The sequence below is a fragment of the Myripristis murdjan genome, chromosome 13, assembly GCF_902150065.1.
Source record: "Myripristis murdjan chromosome 13, fMyrMur1.1, whole genome shotgun sequence".
Lineage (NCBI taxonomy): Eukaryota > Metazoa > Chordata > Actinopteri > Holocentriformes > Holocentridae > Myripristis > Myripristis murdjan.
Window position 1 is genome coordinate 36484281 of NC_043992.1, and position 18684 is coordinate 36502964.

An 18684-nucleotide genomic window follows, 5' to 3' on the forward strand; every position below is an offset into this window, starting at 1 on the left:
GTGTCCAAGTGGACGTGTCACAAGGTTGTACTGATTGAGTAAAATCCCCGGGCCACACCACACACAAGAGGCAGAGGGGGAACTATGTGTAAACTAATTTATTGACAAGGTAGATTGGGCAAATAAAATATTAAAAATAAAAATATAGCACAGCTGCTGGCTTATGATAAAACAATATAACGTGCTGGCGTAAGTGTCCAATTAAAACAGTCTTTCCTCTAAACAGTCTATATGAGTAATATACTCAGTCCATTCCGGCGGCGTCCCGGTATCAGTCCGACCGTGTGCGTGGCGAGGCTCCGTCAGGGCGCTCATTGAAGCCGCCTGGGCGCGCTCTCCTAACAGCCCAAACTTTAGGGATAGCGGATAGCGGGTGGTCAGCTATCCGCTTTCCCTAAAGTGTGTGCGCAAGATAGCAACTTTAGGGATAGCGCATGAAACACGCCCACGGACACACCTCCAGGCGCAAATGACGGAGTCGGCATAATGGATAGCGGGTAGCGGGTGGCGCAAGATACCGTTTAGGGATAGTGGAAGCTCCTAAATCCGCAATTTGCGGGTAGCGGGTAGTGGCAGCGGATAGCGAGTGGCACAAGATAGGGCCCTAAGTTTGTACATGTTACATGTTGTAGCTGGTCAGTAGTTCTTAAATTTCTCTGGATACTCACTTTTAGTGGCCTGCAGACTCCTTCAGTGATGTGTCCCACCACCTCCTGCATGTTGTCCTCCACACCTTAAGATGGAGGAGGACACACAGACAGTCAAAGCTATTTGACATTCAGTAACAGAAACGCAGCTCAAACATCCAACCAGACGCCCAGATAAGGCTATAACCACTAGAAATGTAGAATATTCATTATCAGGACTCTTTAGTTGTTGTTGCTATTTTTTTAAATTTCAGATTCAATCCCTGAACAGTTTTGTGGTTATTATCATAAACACAGTTTGGAGATACACAGAATGCCGGTGTGTTTGCTGCCTCGGTCGAGGCCTCCTGCTGCTTCTGTTGTCATATTGTCTGCTACGGCGTTTTCCTGCATTTACCTCACAACTGTTGAGTTTGTAATTTGCTCACTGGGTCGACAACTACTGCACACCTGTCTGGCCAGGAATGTTGGCTCCTGTCTCTGGGATCCTTATCAAGATTTCCTCCATTTTTTCCTGTTCAGCTGGGTTTTTTTGGGGGAGTTTTTTCTTGCCCACTATGAGGATTAAGTCGGGTGTGTCGTCCCGTTTGTCGTAAACATGTGAGCATGTAAAGCCCTTTGGCTGTAAACAATCCAATCCAATCCACTTTATTTCTATAGCACATTTCGAAAACATAAAAAGTTTATCAAAGTGCTGCACAGTAATTTACAATAAAAGACACAATGGTTAAGAAAATGAGGATTAAAATGAGGATACAGATAATAGAGGAAAAAGACAGGTTTAAAAAGAAGATAAGAGTCATACAACAGATTAAAAAAAATATATAAAAATACAATAAAATTTGAATAAAAAAGACAAACAAGAACAGAGATCACACAAGAACTGAACAGTGATATTGATCTCTAAATAAACCTGAACTTGTGCATGTATCTTTCAGTTTGGTTCGCTTGTCCAGGTGAGAACAGTGCTTTCAAACTCAGCAAATGACCAGAGTGAGACCGCCTGAAACACCCCTTGCAAAAAAAAAAATTGTTGTGAGGAGTGAGAATGTAATCTGACCCAATTACAGGAAACAACCCTAAAACACAAGGTTTCATGGGTGTAGGGAGACCAGCGTTGACGTGTGATATCCAGCAGTGAGTCACGCCTGGAACGCCGAGCATGGCAAAATTAATCGAGGGCAAACCACAGTCTCGCCTGATCACTCCCATTCAGCTATCTCCACATTCTCAACTGGTATGAACAGAACAGCAGAGAAACTGAAGAACACAGAGCTCCAGAGGCTGGGATCAGATTTTTTTTTTTAGACTCTCTGCTTGCTGCCAAAGTCTCTAACCTCATGGGATGACAGGTTACCAAAACTCCAAGTCCAATAAACAAACTACTTGTGAGCCCATGTGACTTTTGTTTACAAGTCCCGGTTTGCTTGTAACTGGGCGGTGGTAACTCAAACAAACCCAAATAAAAAAAAAAAAAAAAAAAAATGCAACAAAAGTTCAACTTTTCCACTATGGTCGGGCCCCGAGAAAACAAAGTCTAGGTGTAATCGTGCCTCTCGAAATTCAAAGCTTTGGGTCTGGAGCGAAGCCGAAGAAGACAGCAGAGAAGTAAATTCCTAGTTTGGGGGAAAAGTGGTACCTTGCAGCGTGACTTGCTTCAGCAGTGCCTCTAGATGTTCTTTCTCAGATGCGGTGGCTTGGTGCAGCCAGGCCAGCATGTCCCCAACATACCTGAGAGGGTGACATAACATATAAAGTGTCAGCCAGGGGCCGACCTGAGGGCTAACCTTTCGATGTTGCAGCCACAGCTACAGTGAAGCCCGGAACATCATGTTTCACCCCGGTCACACACACACACACACTGACACAAACACACACTCACCGACACAAACACACACACACACACTGCATCTGATGTTACATAACAGAGGAAAACAGCAAGGTTAACTCAAATGATTGCGTATATATGAGTGCGTGCGTGTGTGTGTTTGTGCATGTGTGTGTGTGTGTGTGTGAGTGTGTAAGGCCACAGGGAGGTGGGAAAGAACTTGATGTTCTCAGAGCCGCCGATGCCTCCTACAAAGCGGAGGTGATTTTCTGTTCCACACAAGGCTGGTATTCCGAGAAAAAGTCTCATTTGGCTCCTGGGCAGATGGAGAATGGGGAAGAGGACGAGGTGTAGCAGGAAACAGAGGCAGGCTCCTTGGACGCCCCTTGACTACATATGACAGTAATTGAACCTTTCTGTGAATCCAATCTCAAAAGTTAAGGTTCCCGGGAGATGTGAATGCGTGTTTTTTACTTGGCCGGGGGACACTGATTGATTGACGGCCCACAGTTCAGAGGCTTTACACCAATCCAACATGGATTTGCTCTAATTCTTTAAAATGAAAACAGATTTTTTTATCACACAGTGAGTCCACTGCACATAACAAATAAAACAGCAACAAACATTTACAAGCTTTTTAACACAGGAAAAAAAAAAAGAGAGAAAAATACCATAAAATTAGGATTAGGCAATAGATATGTAGTGTTTCCCCTACAATTAAACAGGCTGAGTGGCCTGTCTTAGGGCTTGGGCAATACAATTGAAATCAATACCATGATATCCATAGGGATTTTTTCCAGTACTGAAATATGTCACGATATGACAGGGAAACCAAAATCGCATGTTAAATAGTAAAATTAATGTCCATCCAACTGAACCAAATTGTAATATTAGGTGTGATGTCTTGTAAGACTGCTCCGTAAACGTTTTTTTAATTTGCCGCCTGGCTTAGAGGGGGAAAAAAAAATCTATCAATCAATTTTGCCCCCCCAGCATCAATTCCCGGAGATTCCTAACTGCATCATTTTCAATGCATTTTCAACGAATGTCTATAGAAACAGTACAGATGTGACCGTGTGCTTCTCTTGCTCTGCCCAAAACCGCATTTGTCACTTTGATCATAAAAATATATCTCGGTAAAAATAGGTTACACTTGTTGTGATAGAAGTGATGTAATTTTATGGGGGAAACACTGCTAAAAAAAATTCAACGTGTGAACAGATGGGTACCTCATAGGGTCATGTGAATGCATCTCAATGGGGCGTGGAGTTCCCCCTGGCCCGCCCCTGGTGAGGGCATCGATGAAGCCTCGTACCACAGCACACCTGCGCGCAGTACCAAACTCATCCAGAGTGTACCTGAGCAAACAAAACACAGAGAAGGGAACATTCAACACACCCACCCAAAAAAAAAAAAAAAAAAAAAACGTGTGAAAACCCCAGGGCCCACAGTGTTTTCATGCAGCCCATGTGTTGGAGGTCAGTCACAGACATACACCAACAATGCAGGCGGCCTTTCCAGGAGGAAGAAGTCTGGGGTTGTTTTGATTCCTTGGCGGTGGAAAGCTCTGTGTCAGACTAAACAGAGGACAGTGTTGAAGAAAGGCAGCAGGAACACTGGTCTCCACTCCCTCAGCCTCAACATCCACAGCCTGCACAACACGACCTTGGGCACTTTGTGGGCATTATTACAGGTGCATGTCCGACAACCCGGGACAGACAGAGGGAGGGTTTGCAACAAAAACAAATCATCTTCGGTTAAAGACGGTGGCACTGATAGCCTATCGTGTGAAACTCACTTCTGTGTCTTTGTAAGGACGAAGCTGAATTCACACGGAGCTTCAAGGAATCTATGGGTCCTGCTGTATCTACTCCCACACTCTAACTGGGTGGAAAATTAATTTCTGTTTCTGGAGGGCGCACATTATTTCCATAGATATTGAGATTCAGTGCCTTTAAAAACATTTACTAATTTATTTCATCATGCATTTTCTTTCCCAGCTAGCGCTTGCCTTGTACATTTAGAATGACTGGAATCAATGGGTAATTGTCTTAATTATTTACATCTACTTCAACTATTGCAGGGCAATTAGAAAGTAGCGGTACGTGTGTGTGGGAATCGACTCCATCACTACAAAGAAAAACACCTTTGTTTACCAACAAAATATTTGAATGAATGATTCAGTCAATCAAAATTCAAAACAAAACAACAACAATCCCAGACAGGGCACATTAAAGAAGTAACCGCTAGAAGAGGTTGCAATGTATTCCCCATTTTCTGGTGTTTAATATGGAAAGTGTTCTCCATATGAGGAAAGAATCAGTAGCTGGAATGAATCAGAGTCCGTGACTCAGATATAGAAAATGACACTTCTCAACATTCACATTAGTGTTCATTTTTTTCCCAGATGGCAATTTCTTTCATTTGCTTTTTAGGGGCATTTTGTGCTTTTCTGGGAGCAATTTTATTGAGCTATTAAATAACAGATTCGTACTGGCAAATAAACACTAAATTTGCACCCCTACAATTTATTTTATTTTTAAATCATAATCCACACTTCCTTCCCAGTGCTGGAAACTGGCTGCAGGCCTTACAGAAGTGAATGGTTTTTTTCCCCTTCTCTCTATTCCCAACAAGTCCATCTCTCATCCTCTGATTGTTGATTTTTTTTTTTTTTTTTTTAATATTACTAGTCATTTATTTTTGTTGACACAGTGGTTTGTGTGCAACCAACATTTCCTAACGCTTCAGGCTATGTCCTTGGTTGTTTCCTGATCAAAAACCACTCAATTATCCTTGCCCAGAAAATGCACTGGAAAGAGTCCTTAAGACACAGGTGATGTGAAAACTGTTCCTTCTGGGCAGCAAGAGTCACACTCACACATGAAAATTTAACAACTCAATGCATATAATGTAAACAGGGTGGAATTTAAACAAAAGGTATTCATAATAATGGTAATAATAAAGGTGCAAAAGGCATTTTAAAAATTTTCTCTATGGCATTTTTGCCTTGAGGCCCTGTTAATTTCTGACCCTGTGATGAATATCAATGAATTAGTGTGGGTATCTGGCATTAATCCAGTGAAACAAAGTAGGTCAAATGCATTTAGAGCAACTAGACCCTTGATTTCTCTACTGTTATTATAAATTCCCTGTGTAAATCTTGCATATCAGATGGCCCCAACTGATCCCTTTAATTTATTACATTCACAAACAGCCACTGCTATGCTGGCCGACTTCTGCTTGTTAGTTACAGTGCCAAGATACCACGAGGGTCACTGAACGACATGGGAGGTGATAAACAGAGGGACAGATCATGTAGTACTATATCAAGATAAATTATTGACTCTGTGTGTGTGTGTGTGTGTGTGTGTGTGTTTATTACTTGTAAAGGACAGGCCGGTCCTGTAAGGCCTCCATAGCCTGACTCAGCACTGGGCTGATGTCACAAGTCTCCTGAGTCAGTCCGCGGCATTCATCTGTTCAGAAAGAAAGTAAGTAAAACAAGAAAAGTGTCTTTGAAAGAGGTGGAAATACGACTAATAATATAGCCACAGTTTTTTTTTTTAACTACTATTCCTGCAGTACTATTATTATTAAAATGCTCCAGCCCTCTGGGTAAGGACATTATCTACAGCACCAAGACGATCTTTTTTTAATCATATTTTTTTCCATGAGCTATTACCAAAAGGTCTCAGTCACCGCAGTGTAATTATGCTTCAGAAAATATAAAAAAAACTGTATATGATTACAGACAGTCAGCACTGAGCATTACATGAAGCTTTATAGAGTATATAGTGGCCAATCATGTCTGTACAGATAATGGGTGAGTCCTGTTGGCCATTACCCGATGCTATAGAGGTAACTGTCCCCCTTCCAATATGTGCAGTGATATTTTTGTGGATGTGAAAAGGTTCTCTGTCATATATGACACAACTGCCATATTGGTATACATATGCAACCCTATGCAAAATTGTATGTCAACCTCCACCACATTTACACTGTAATTAGAGAGTAACATAATAGCTTACAATTTGACACTGTGGGCCCTTTTGCCTTCTGACAGCCTGTCTTTCACCTGACAATGACCAAACATTTACTGCTCAAATTGTTGGATTCGGTTACACCTTCTTTGGCAATTCAAATCACTGCAAAACAACATCTCACAACGTAGCATACTGTATACTATAGTTTCTTATTGTATAATTACACTGTAGGTACAACAATCAAGACACTGATCTAAAAAGGTTACTTAAACTTACACACATCACAAAGGGTCAGTAAGAGGATACTGCAGTCACATGCATTATAGTGCCTCCGGTGAAGCTGTATACTTTTTTTTAGAATTGCAAGCACAATGTTTTATTTAGTTATATCTCTTCCCAAAACTTTAATTAACTGCGTTATCCAATAATTGTTACTTCATTACAAAAACTGCCGTAACAAACCGACTAACAGACCAATCGCTCTGCATAATCATGGCACTGTACTTCCTCTCATTAGTGTTGAAAAATGAAAAATTTTCTCACTGACAATACAACAGTGGAGTTCAGTGTGGAGGGCTTGTACAAAGAGGGTCATAGTGCAGTGTGTTTTATCCCGTGGCTTGCTCCTGGTATTAAGTCTGTGCACTCGACTCACTCTGGGCCCAGCGGTAAAGCTGCTCATATGATGTCTCCTGTAACACAGCCATCTGCTCCATGATCTCTAGCCTGGAAATAGCACACAAATCAAGACCAAAGCATTACATACCATGATCTGTGGGGTAGTATCAGGGCCCCTGACAGCAGCACAAATACCAGACCTTTTTCTTTTGTTTTTCTGTTTCTCCCTTCCCCCCATTTCTGATGCACACGCTTGTCGTTTGTGCGTTCACCGATCACATTTTTGCATACAAAGCCACTTACAAAACGCCAGAAAAGGTTATAAATTGAACAATAGTAACATAAAGTAAATAGGTTTATCTATCAGAGGAAGTAGAATAATATCAATTTATGATAGATTGACAGAAAGATGGATAGATAGATAAGTTCTTCCCTCACCCTGCAGTTTGTTGGTTCGTCCGCAAGAGGATCTTCACATCCTCGTGGATGTGCTTCACCCGGCCGAGAGCTTTAAAGAAATCCTGCGAAATTGAACAGTGCACATAAATTACTCATATAATGCTTCCATCAGGAAAAGCACGAGTTGCAGACATCCAGGAGTCACTGCCTGTTCCGACTTTTTGACATCAAAGTTAATGATTTTTTTTTTCTTTTTCTTTTTTTTTTTTTTAAGATTGTACAGAATTTGTTAAACTATGTTTGTCGCCCAGAGCCAGTACAAAAAAATGCTAGTTATATTTAGGCCTTTTAATCAGATGGTACACAATGGAAAGTGACGCCCACGACATATGACAAAGGTTAAAAATAATCAGACTGCAAAATGTTTTAAGTGCATGGTAGTCACTTTACCCCCATTGAGGACCCCTTATCTATATGATAGCTTATGATATCATATACTAGAGCAATAAAGTTGTGTGTTGAGGGGATTTCCCTTCATTATAGTATTACACAACATAGAGCAAACTACCTCGGTAATGGGTGCATCCCGACACCCTCGAAGTGTAGCCATCTCCTCACTGGACAGCTGGAACTTACTGAGGAAAGCCTGGGCGACCTGGGCTCTGACCTCCAGGCGGTGACTGAGTGGAAGGAGAGAAAATGTTATTAATTTCCCTTTATTTCCATAATTTAATTTAGTGTACGTCCACTACTTGTCATCGGTGTGTTTTGTATACCCCTTTTCTCCTTCTTGAGCTTTGTTGTCATTTATTTTCTGTTCAGTTCAGTTGCGTCTTTGCCTTTCGCCATGATTTGTTTTGTTTGTTTTCAAGGCCGCTGTGGATGTTTATCTCACATGCAATAACTGTTTTTCTCCCTCTCTCTTGGTGTGTTTTATCACCACACTCGATCATTGTGTTTTATCTCTTCACTTACTCGTGTTTTCTCACTGTGCAAATAAATAAACTAACTATCCTGCCAGTATGGAAAACTGGAGCTAAGTTATATGCTTTCCCCTGCAAACAAAAGTAGTGCAACTGTCAACAAGATGTAATGTTTTAAGTCATACTGCAGGTGGCAGTCACACTCCTCAGACACAATTGCTGACGTTGATCTGAGAGGTAAATAATAGGGTGGTGAACTCAGACGGAGTTAGATATAATATGCAGCAATCTGAAAATGAAATACAAAAAAGGAAGAAAAGAGAGAGGTGGGGAAAAAACCCAGCCAGTTACCGGCCAGGTTTTGTCGCCTTCAACAACACCAGAGCGATCACTATCAGTGTCACGATTAGTTTCGCAACACAATAGTGACCATGGCAACCGCCCAAGTCAAGAGGAGAACTCTGTCATGGGATAGGAGAAAAACAGGGAGGCCTCTCCGCTCCCGTCTTCTCATCCAAAGCCACCTAGTCTGGAGTCTCTCCCTCTCTGTGAAGGCATGGCCAGATCAGTAAATCAACTTGTTGTTTTGGTGAGTGAGAGGGGCCAAACATTATCTGACTATTCTCTCTCACACCGCAATTACCAGTGCTCACCCAGCTGAAAGTAAAAGGGTGTAAATCTGTTTCAGGATTCTCTGATTTAGTACTTCTCTGCACACTTGCGTGAAAGGACCTTCATACTTCCTTAGGTTTTGACTCTAATCTCAAAGACGACGACAAGCCTGGGCTACCCCCTTTACTTCTCGTCACTGTTTTCAATGTATGCACAAACAGAGTTAGGATAGATTACTTTAAAAATATATATATTCCATTGTAATTACTAGTTGCGAAATTAAATTTGTCACCAGAACCAAAAGGATTCCCTGTAATGCATTCTGATCTCTCTCAGATTATTTTACTACCACATTTCAGGCAGACTTTGCCAGTTTCCATGTCGAGCATTTCCTGCTTTTTAAACTGCCTTTAGAGTTTTCTTTTTTTAATTGCCAGACTCAAGTCCCTGAAATCAGAGTGCATCATTTCTTTGGGTGATTCAACAGAAAATCTTTTTTAAATTAACAATACATAATGCTGTTTTGCAGTACTGTAGTATACTACTACAAAATTGTAGTGTTTTGTAGTAGTATTATGTTACTGTCCAACCCTGCATGGAAATAAGAGGAACTGGTTAACAACAGAGAAACAAAAGCCTATAGACTATAATTGTAACACATGTAACACACTGCATATCAAAAGCAGACAAAAGGGTACTTTATGGGAAGTGAATCAATTAAGAGGAACACTTCATGCCATTGAGTAATAATTACAAATTAAAACAAGTAGCACTTGAGCTGCCCAGTGTCCCATCATAATTACCATGATATATTAAACATTAGCCTACCACTTATGCTAATGTGGCAATTAATCAAGCTAATTAATTCAGTAATTTGCATATATGTCTACGTCCACATACTTGCCTTCACAGAAAACATGGGACGGTTTTAATATGAAATTCACATCCTCATATCTTAGCGTATTGCGTCTTCAAGAAAATGTAATGATCTGAGCAACGGTGTTCACAAGAATATGAATGGACACACACTGACACCAACATACACTCAGTGGCCACTTTATTAGGTAGACCTGTACAATCTAATACAATCCAGTAAGACTGTTCTGACATCACCTTTCCTTTTCTGATGCCTATGATGCTCAGGTTTTCTTTTTGTCGCAATAATATAGGTTTTTATTCAATTCTATGTTTGGCATTGAGCTCATAGTTGGTGCTGCTGTTGTACTGGACTGCATTTTATTGAGAGGTGTTTCCGATATTCTGTCCCCCCTAAAATATATAAATAGAGAGGACAAAAAATTAGAAGCACCTGTCAATATAATGTGTTCCAGTACAAGACCTCTGCAAACTACAACCTCAGTAATAAACATATTATTAAATTTATACATTCTCAACATTGTCAATAAAAATTGAACATCATAAACTTTCTTAAAAGGTAGAATTTATGGCAGAGTTGTTGCATTGAACAGCATTAGACTGTACAGGTGGACCTAAAGGAGTGTAATGTCCTGCATACAGCGTGCTCGGGGCAGACTGATGCTGCATTTTGGTGGCTGATATCAATATTTGGAAGCAAAAAAACTTAATTTTTCTTAATACATAAAAATGTCCTATTTGTAGTAAGAATGATCAAATGTGGTAATCAAAAAGTTGCAATAAAAAATATGCGCTGGAAGCTTAATATTTTACAGCTGAACAATAAGCTTCTTAAATTCTTAACACAACTCGCACAACAATCTGCTCAGCTGTGATCCGCTGCTCTGCCTCTGAACAAAGGAGTCTGCTGAACAAACTCGTAAATGATAACCGTTTTTAAATTATCTCAAGCTTGTTTTGCTGCAACAAATACTGCCTTTTCTGTATCTTAGCAAACATATACGCTAAAAGCAATATTTCTGTGATATTGTCCAATAACATCAGCCAAGACAACGAATCAGTCAGATGTGTGATGTACCGAGCATCAAGGTTGAGGGATATAAAACCAGTGGCTCTACTTGCTAATGTAAAGGAAATTTAAAAAAAAAACCTCCCGTTATTGCCTTGTCTGTCACATTTAACACGCCATAACTTCTAGTTTTATTCATAAGGTATTTAATAGACCAACAAAACTCAACAGCATATTGTACTTCATCAGGCTTTCTGAGGAAATGTGGAACTTCAATTTAACTTTATCCTTTTTGCAGCTCTTTATTTAATTCCTCTTATTTTATTATTACTATTTTTTTTTATTATTTGATGTTTATTTATTCACCTGAAGTTTGTTCACCCGCCTGTTTCAAATTACAAGACTATTAAAACTTTACAGGAATAAAAGTTATTCATTTGCTGAAGTTCAAATCACCTTATAGGTATAAAGACAGGGCTGATTGTGATTAATTGTAGCGATACTGTGACTGCAATATGAGTTGTGATCTTAGTAGGAATGTTCATTTTTGCACCGTAATTTTAATTTTCAATCAAAAGCCTATTCAAATTGCAATAATGTGATCTTTGCTTGAGTCTGTGCCAAACAAACATATTTTCTTTGATCTGGAAAATACAATGTGTGAGCCGGGGTGTCTCTGTCTTACCATTATACTTAAGTCACAACAATGTTACCATGTTTTCTCACACATTTTACTTTAATCTAAAATTTGCAGCTACTGTGATTTGGTTATTGCACTGCAACTGGGTCTATATAGAAATTGCTGTTTTATTGTCTTTTTCTCCTCTCCTTAATGTTCTATTTTGTTTAAACAAACTGCATTGCATTTGATTGTATGAAATGTGCAATATAAATAAGGTTTGGCTTAGCGTCACGGTGAGAGATAAGGCATGCCGCCCATTACTCTTGTTACTCTGTCTGGGCCAGGAGTGATAGACCTGTTCCTCCGGGGCGTACATCACCACCAAGAGACAGGCCGCACACGCCTGTACAAGATGAGAGGAGGAAAAGCGGAGAGCAGTTTAGGCAAGAGTGGAGCAGGGGGAGCGGGGAAACAGTCAAGCAGTGGGATCTCTTTCCACAGGGCTGTCAGGACATGATGCATTCTTGTCAAGGCTGCAATTACCAAATACCAGAATGAAGAAACGTGCTCCCCTAAATGGACCACGTAACACTGTAGCAGCCAATTATGTGAGGCTTCTGGCCTGGTGCAGAAGATAAACTAAAAATGAACTCAGTGAAGTAAGCCTTCCTTGATCTTCCGATTCAGTGGGAGGCAAAATGCCAGTCTAGTGCAATGCCACGGCTTGATGTTAAATTGGATAGGTGGCTTACATAATGTTACACGATAGGATGCATTTTAATGCGCCAAGCCTAAACAATAGAATACCTAATGTGTGCGTGTGTGCTGGTGTGTGCCTGCCTCTCCGCCGGTGTCTTTGTATGTGCTCAGATTTCTCAACGAGGCCAATTGATTTTGTCTGTTCAAGCACAGAAATCGTTTCAACAATATTACACAGCACAATCTCATAAACAGCTTTGTCAAACTGAACCCCTGAAATTACTGTTGCCTACATAATTATCACAGCTGAAGGCTAACAGTGCAGCATCAAGTTTGCAATAACAGAGCTGCATCAGCAACTAATATTTACCAAGCTTACTGGTTATTAAGGTAAAAACAGTAGGCTCAAACTGTTAAAGGTTGATTTGAATTCTTCTAAAGGTAGCTTAAGGTGGTGCAGAAGTATTAGTCTGTCCAAAAAAGATAAATTATATGAAGCACATGAAGATTCAAATCTAATATGTCTGTGCCTTTCTATTTCTGCATATTCTAGAAACCAAATTGTCTAATATTGTAAAGATGATGCTCTTTGCAGGTAGCAAAGCAAATGACCGACCATTTCATAACTTGAAAACCATGTGGGTCGATTATCCATTAAGATCCATTAGGGGCCATTTCAAAGGCTTGCGTGGAAATTTGGCATTCACAAAGCGCTTGGTTAGCCATGCGCCAATGATCATAAAGGGCAGTCGGAGCCAATCACATCAGACATACAAAGGCATATTCACAGCCATACCCTCATTAACAGCCAGCGAATCCTTAATGAGGCTTAAGTGTCATTTTACACAAGTTGTCATTTCTAATCTGATGTCCCTGATCATGCTCTCAGGGGTTTCAGAGCTCTTAATGTGTTAATGACCTACCCAGGAGTCATAGCGATAACAGTTGCTTGACTTTGGGGGGAATATTTATGTTTTTATTTATTTATAAAACACAGTCTGATCATTCTTTGTACAGGCTCGACATAATGACACCCTCACCAGCAAGGTGTGAAATGAGCGCCAGCCACAGGCCAAATGCTAGTAAATCTTGGCTCTGGCGAGTAAATTTATCTACCTCCCACTCTGGCATGCAGCCCAGTAGACCTTCTCCAATTACCTGTGACGCTCAGCAATAGCTGAGCAACAAAAACAACAGCCCAGCCCCCGAAAAACACGGGTTGCTCACGCTGTCATGAAAGATCCATGAAAACATCCGCTCCTGAAACGTCTCAACTTGTTCTGCATGATAGCATGACATGGTAATGCAAAGATCACACACCATAGGACAGGTGCGTAGCCTCGTGTTTCATTATGGAACAATAGACAGCACTTATTAAAAGCTCGTGGTGACAGCCTCTTTCAACCAGACCAGCCCTTACATGTAACACAAACAAAAGAGCAGCATGTCTGAAAGCTGGCGGACAAACGCAGGTCGTCCAGCCTCATTGGCTTGCCTCTCCTGCCTTTCCTTTGCACACAGAAAGCAATCCACTGTTCCTTTCCATTTCATTAAAGCTGACAAATGACACGGTGCCATTGGCAGATAAGATAGCAAACAGCTCAGGACAGGCCTGCACCACCGAATAAGTACACATCAGCAGCAGCTGCAGAGCTTTGGAAATCACAACCACATCTGTACTCTTTCATCAGAGCCGCCCTACTAGCACACTAATGTGAGATTATGCTGCAAATCTAGAACTGCTATGTTAAGTGTCGTCAGGGAAAAAAAAAACAGACTGCAGAGAGTTATGTGGCCTGAAATAGACCTGAACAAGAAAGCACAGTGGTGCGGTGCGGTGCAACGGGCTGACTGCTGGGTGTCTGAAGGAGGACAGCTTGACGGCACACTTCCCCTGGCAGCTCTTCTGAGACAAAATTGGTAAGACAAGGTCACAGCCTTGCGTGCACACACTGTCCCATCTGGCTGGGGGGTCACAGTGGCTCTGCGAATGAAAATGTCACCCAGACGGACAGCAGGTCCCCATGGGACAGATTTGCAAAGAACAAGACAAGGGGGTGCACTCAGAGAGGGTCCCGCGAATAATATAACCTCTGAACATTTACCTTCAACATCACGCACAGCACAAAGCAATATGTCTTGCATCAATTCATTGCCTATGTGTATTCACGATATCCCCACCGGTGTCTTTCACTGCTCTTAGTTAAAAAGCTCATCTCCCTCCTCTTCACTTTCTCTCTCTCTCTATCTGGATGTCACCTTTTTGTCAGGGAGGTCCTCAAGCAGTGCCAATGAAGCATGGAATTGCCAACTTGTACATCACAGCTGTCAGCAATGTGTCTTTTGCCAGAAATCTACATTATCTTCGCCCCTGCCGCCCCCACCTCCGTGTCACCCCACAAGGTCGCTGAGCATCCGAGGTCATGGCTGCCACAAATGCTAATAAAACCCACCCCCAGTCCCCACCTGCCAGCTGAGAGAAGCCGGTATATTTTCACACCCTTGTCAACACACTCCCAGCCAGATTCACAGATTAATGCTACCCAGATTAATGTCATTGGCAGGCTTTCAATCACAATCAAAATTGGTATTCCAACCAGGGGTGACGATGAAAGATGCCCAGGACAAACCGAGAGACCCCAATGACACTGTTAGCTTACATTCAGTGTGGTGTGAAGTACATGGGATCTGCATCTCGGATGGCTCTTTGCCTAGATAGAGGTATCTAGAAAGATAGAAAGATACCAAATATGTGCTGCAGATTTACAGGGAAATGTGTATAAAATGATGCACAAGACAAATCTAGACATATTCTATTTGCTGTAATGCTGCAGCCATACAACAACTGCATTCTGGGTTTGAATATTTCACTCAATAAGTCAGTGAAATATTGCTTATTCAGCTTATACAGAATATGCATGTGACACTGGTGTACAATGTGACTTTTTATCCCCTTAACTTTAAAGCTACTAAATTTGCAATTATTAATGCTTTTAAAGACAGAGAACTTTAACACTCATTTTTGGACAAATCATCTATTTCTTGTTCAGATAAGCACAACAGGTAAGTGTGCATTTGATCCAGTGCAGAGATACGTTTTAGGTGGGAACATGGTTGGTTATTAACCAGGTAAGTACAAGGGTTTCCTTGGATGTGTCTGACAGGTAAGTGTGCAGTGAGTTGCGTTAAATTAGACTTTTTTAAGACACGTTTTAGAGAAGTTTAAGACTGAATACTGTAAAAAAAAAAAAAAAAAAAATCATCTTTTTCTTCCTCAAGTAAGAGTTGCAAGTACAAAGGTAACTATATATTTGAGGCAGTGCAGAGATAGGTTATAGGTAGGAATATGACTGTCTATTAACTAGGTGACTGTTATCGCAGCTGCCGTTAGGGTTAGATATCAAGATGCTACTGTAATAAATCAAACCATTACTTTGTTCTGCCGAGCCTGGCACAGGAAACTAGAAGGGCTTTCTTGGATTTCTCTCTGCATGTAAGTATAAAGTGAGTTCGGCTCCTAGAACAGACATTTTCTCAGCATTTAAGTGTAACAGTTAGCGATAAAAGCAGTGTTAGGCTCAGTTGGCAACACCAGCTCGTCTTGAAAACAACAAATGGATGGATAAATGGAATTATACAGTGTTACAGCTGAATTTAAGACCGCATAAATTCAAATTTAAGGCTATTCATCCACTCATTGAAGGGCTAATGTTGATGAATTTTTAATTATTTTAAGACTTTTTTGAGACCTTCAACCCCTGCCTTCATAAGTGGTGTCAGTAAATCCCCACAAACAGCACCCTGATTGGCTGCGTTCCAGTTCTTGTAGTCTGGCTTCGAGACGATCAGGGAGTAGCGCAGTGCAAACATCAAGTACTTTGATGTGGATCTCGAGGCCAAAATCATAGGACTTGGAAATTAAGAATAAAACAAATAAACTCCATTAATGATGATTGCTGCCCTCCTTATGCAAATAGCCTACTTCAGGAGAAATATTCATCTGCCTTATGAATCATTCATCGCTCCTCATCAAAAATAAGACTTTCCTGCCAGCTCCTCGAGCTCTGCCACAAATCTCTAACTTCTGACGCTAAAGAAATTCTTGCAGAAATCTGGTCATAAAAATATCAAAGTTTTTTTTTTTTTTCAACTTTTTCAGTCATATCTTTAATCATGCATTTATTTCACATTATCAGCAGACACTTTGAACTGCATGGTTATGTTCCTCTGACGCGGGGAGAGTCTATTCATTTGAGAGAACAGTTGCAGCTGATATCTTATGCAGTGTCGAAGCGACCCAAACACAATGAAGTGCCAGAAGATTCAGAAGAGTCTCATTTTGCAAACAATATGCGTGCAATAAAACCTTACAGCTATCAGCGGCAAAGAGGGCCGTGTTGTTCCCGCTGTGTGCTTTGATTCTAGTGCTATTTGTCTGGAAACTTGCCTGAAATGAACCAGGGGTAATTTCTCTGGAGAGACACCAGAGAGAGTGAAATGATGGCTCATAGCTTTGGATTGATGAATATGTCTATCACCGGCCTATGTGTTAGCCTCTCCAAACCACTTGTAGCTTTGGAACAGATAAGGGAAGAAAGGATGGCACGGGTAAAATGACAGAGCGAGGTTTCTTTTAAATTTGCAGAAGTCATTAAGGACAAAGTCTCCGCTCTAGACAAACCTTATGAGAAAGCTGAATCATGAGATGCTGATCCTGTTATCTCCCTGACCTTCTAAAATGTCACTTGACAGGATCAGCATGAAAGACTCTCTGTCTCTCAGTCTTATTTTGCATTTCAGAGACAAATTTTACATTTTAGAAACAAATTAATAACAATCTCTAGGGCGCCCCGGTGGCTCACCGGATAAGAGTGTGTGCTATGCACTAAGGCTGAGTTCGAATCTGACCTCAGGCCCTTTGCTGCATGTCGTCCCCTCTCTCTCCCCTGCCCTTCCTGTTTCTCTCTACTGTAACTGTCAAATAAAGCAGAAATGCCTGGAAAAAAAAAAAAATAAATAACAATCTCACCCAGATCAACTTAGCGTGCCTACAACATTACAGTAAGTTTAAATTCCCTGTCAGATTCCTATGCTATCAAACAAATGCAGGCATAAATATCTGAAAAGAGACAGTGCATTTGTAAACCATAAACCATACTGCGCATCTGTTACAGATCTACATTTTATTAAATCCATCTTTCCAAATAGTTAACACTGAATGTGTCACTGAGCAACAGGCTAAAATCTGTCACACATTTCAAGGTAGTAAAATCTTCGTGTGTCATGAACTATCAAACATCAAGGTGTCTTTTATCAAGGAGGAGGCAAAGATGGAGAGCTTTTCTGTCAAACTTCAACATTTGACATTCATGGACACACACATATACACACACACACACCCACCCACATGCATAATTTCCATTACCCCAATGGGAATCAACTCACTTTTCTCCCTGGAGCTTGTTGGTTTTTACTATCAAGTCTTGAGTTTGCTCCTTGGCAGCCTGTTGGAACAAAACTCACGGCATTAACTGCAAAACTTCCAGCTGATGACTTGGCCACATCATATCCTCAAAATTAGTCACAGAATGAGGTTAAACTCATCTTTTAATCCACTCTGTACCTCTGTAGCGATCACCTACCGAATGTTGCTATGGATACAGAGTTAAGCTTTTATATTCATTATCCATAAGGAATCATATTGAAGCGGTAGAAGATGTTGGACTGTACCTTGAGCCTGTTGGTCATTTCTTCACAACACGTGCTCATGGCCTGAACATCTTCATGAACACTTTCAAGCTCCTATGGGAAAAAGGTGAAAACATAATTATGACACCAGCAGCCAGACTCGGAGAGATCCCTTTTTTTTTTTTTTTTTTTTTTTTTTTTGTTAAACAAAAGATCATCATGCTGGGACTTTTCTGAGCTGATGCTGATGACGGCATGTCCAAAACTGTAAATCATGATTATATAATGTTTACACAATGTATATACACTTCTACTCCTGCAAACAAATCTTCAGTCTGCTTGAAACAAGGCCTCTGCTGCAATGTTTATCCCTTTGTTTATGGCCGCTGATGCATTTTCCAGACAGCCTTCCAGATACTGCAGAAAAATTACGTCGATGTACCAAGAGACCAAGAGTTTCTAGGAAAACACGCCGAAAACTTCATCTTCCTGTCCGGTCCATGGCCACGATCTTATCATTTGTTTAGATGGGATTAGCTGTTCCAGTTTTGTCATGGCCTCCCTGTGTGACTTAAGGTCAAACTGTACATTTTTATGTTTACTTCAAGTAAAAGATGCAAGAACCAAAACATCAGATATGGTCTGTATTGCTTTATGAGAAATTAATTGTCAGGTTAGAGACTTTTGAACCAGCTGAAAAGCCTCCCAGTCAGTGAAATCAGAAAATGCAGTGTTTTATCCTGCCCTCCCTACCCATCTCAATTTAAAAAAACCCTG

The 18684-nt window shown here is 40.8% G+C and overlaps 1 protein-coding gene across 1 annotated transcript in view; it reads right to left on the minus strand.

The window, feature by feature from the left end:
* Positions 1-18684, minus strand: part of cog6 (component of oligomeric golgi complex 6) — a 31450-nt gene that overhangs the window by 10826 nt on the left and 1940 nt on the right. Inside the window, exons 3-11 of the mRNA XM_030067667.1 lie at positions 17950-18021; positions 17665-17723; positions 8047-8158; positions 7518-7600; positions 7117-7187; positions 5861-5954; positions 3705-3833; positions 2287-2378; positions 669-733 (exon numbers count right to left, since the gene is read on the minus strand). Of these exons, the coding sequence (XP_029923527.1) occupies positions 669-733; positions 2287-2378; positions 3705-3833; positions 5861-5954; positions 7117-7187; positions 7518-7600; positions 8047-8158; positions 17665-17723; positions 17950-18021 (777 nt within the window). The remainder of the gene's footprint in view (positions 1-668; positions 734-2286; positions 2379-3704; positions 3834-5860; positions 5955-7116; positions 7188-7517; positions 7601-8046; positions 8159-17664; positions 17724-17949; positions 18022-18684) is intronic.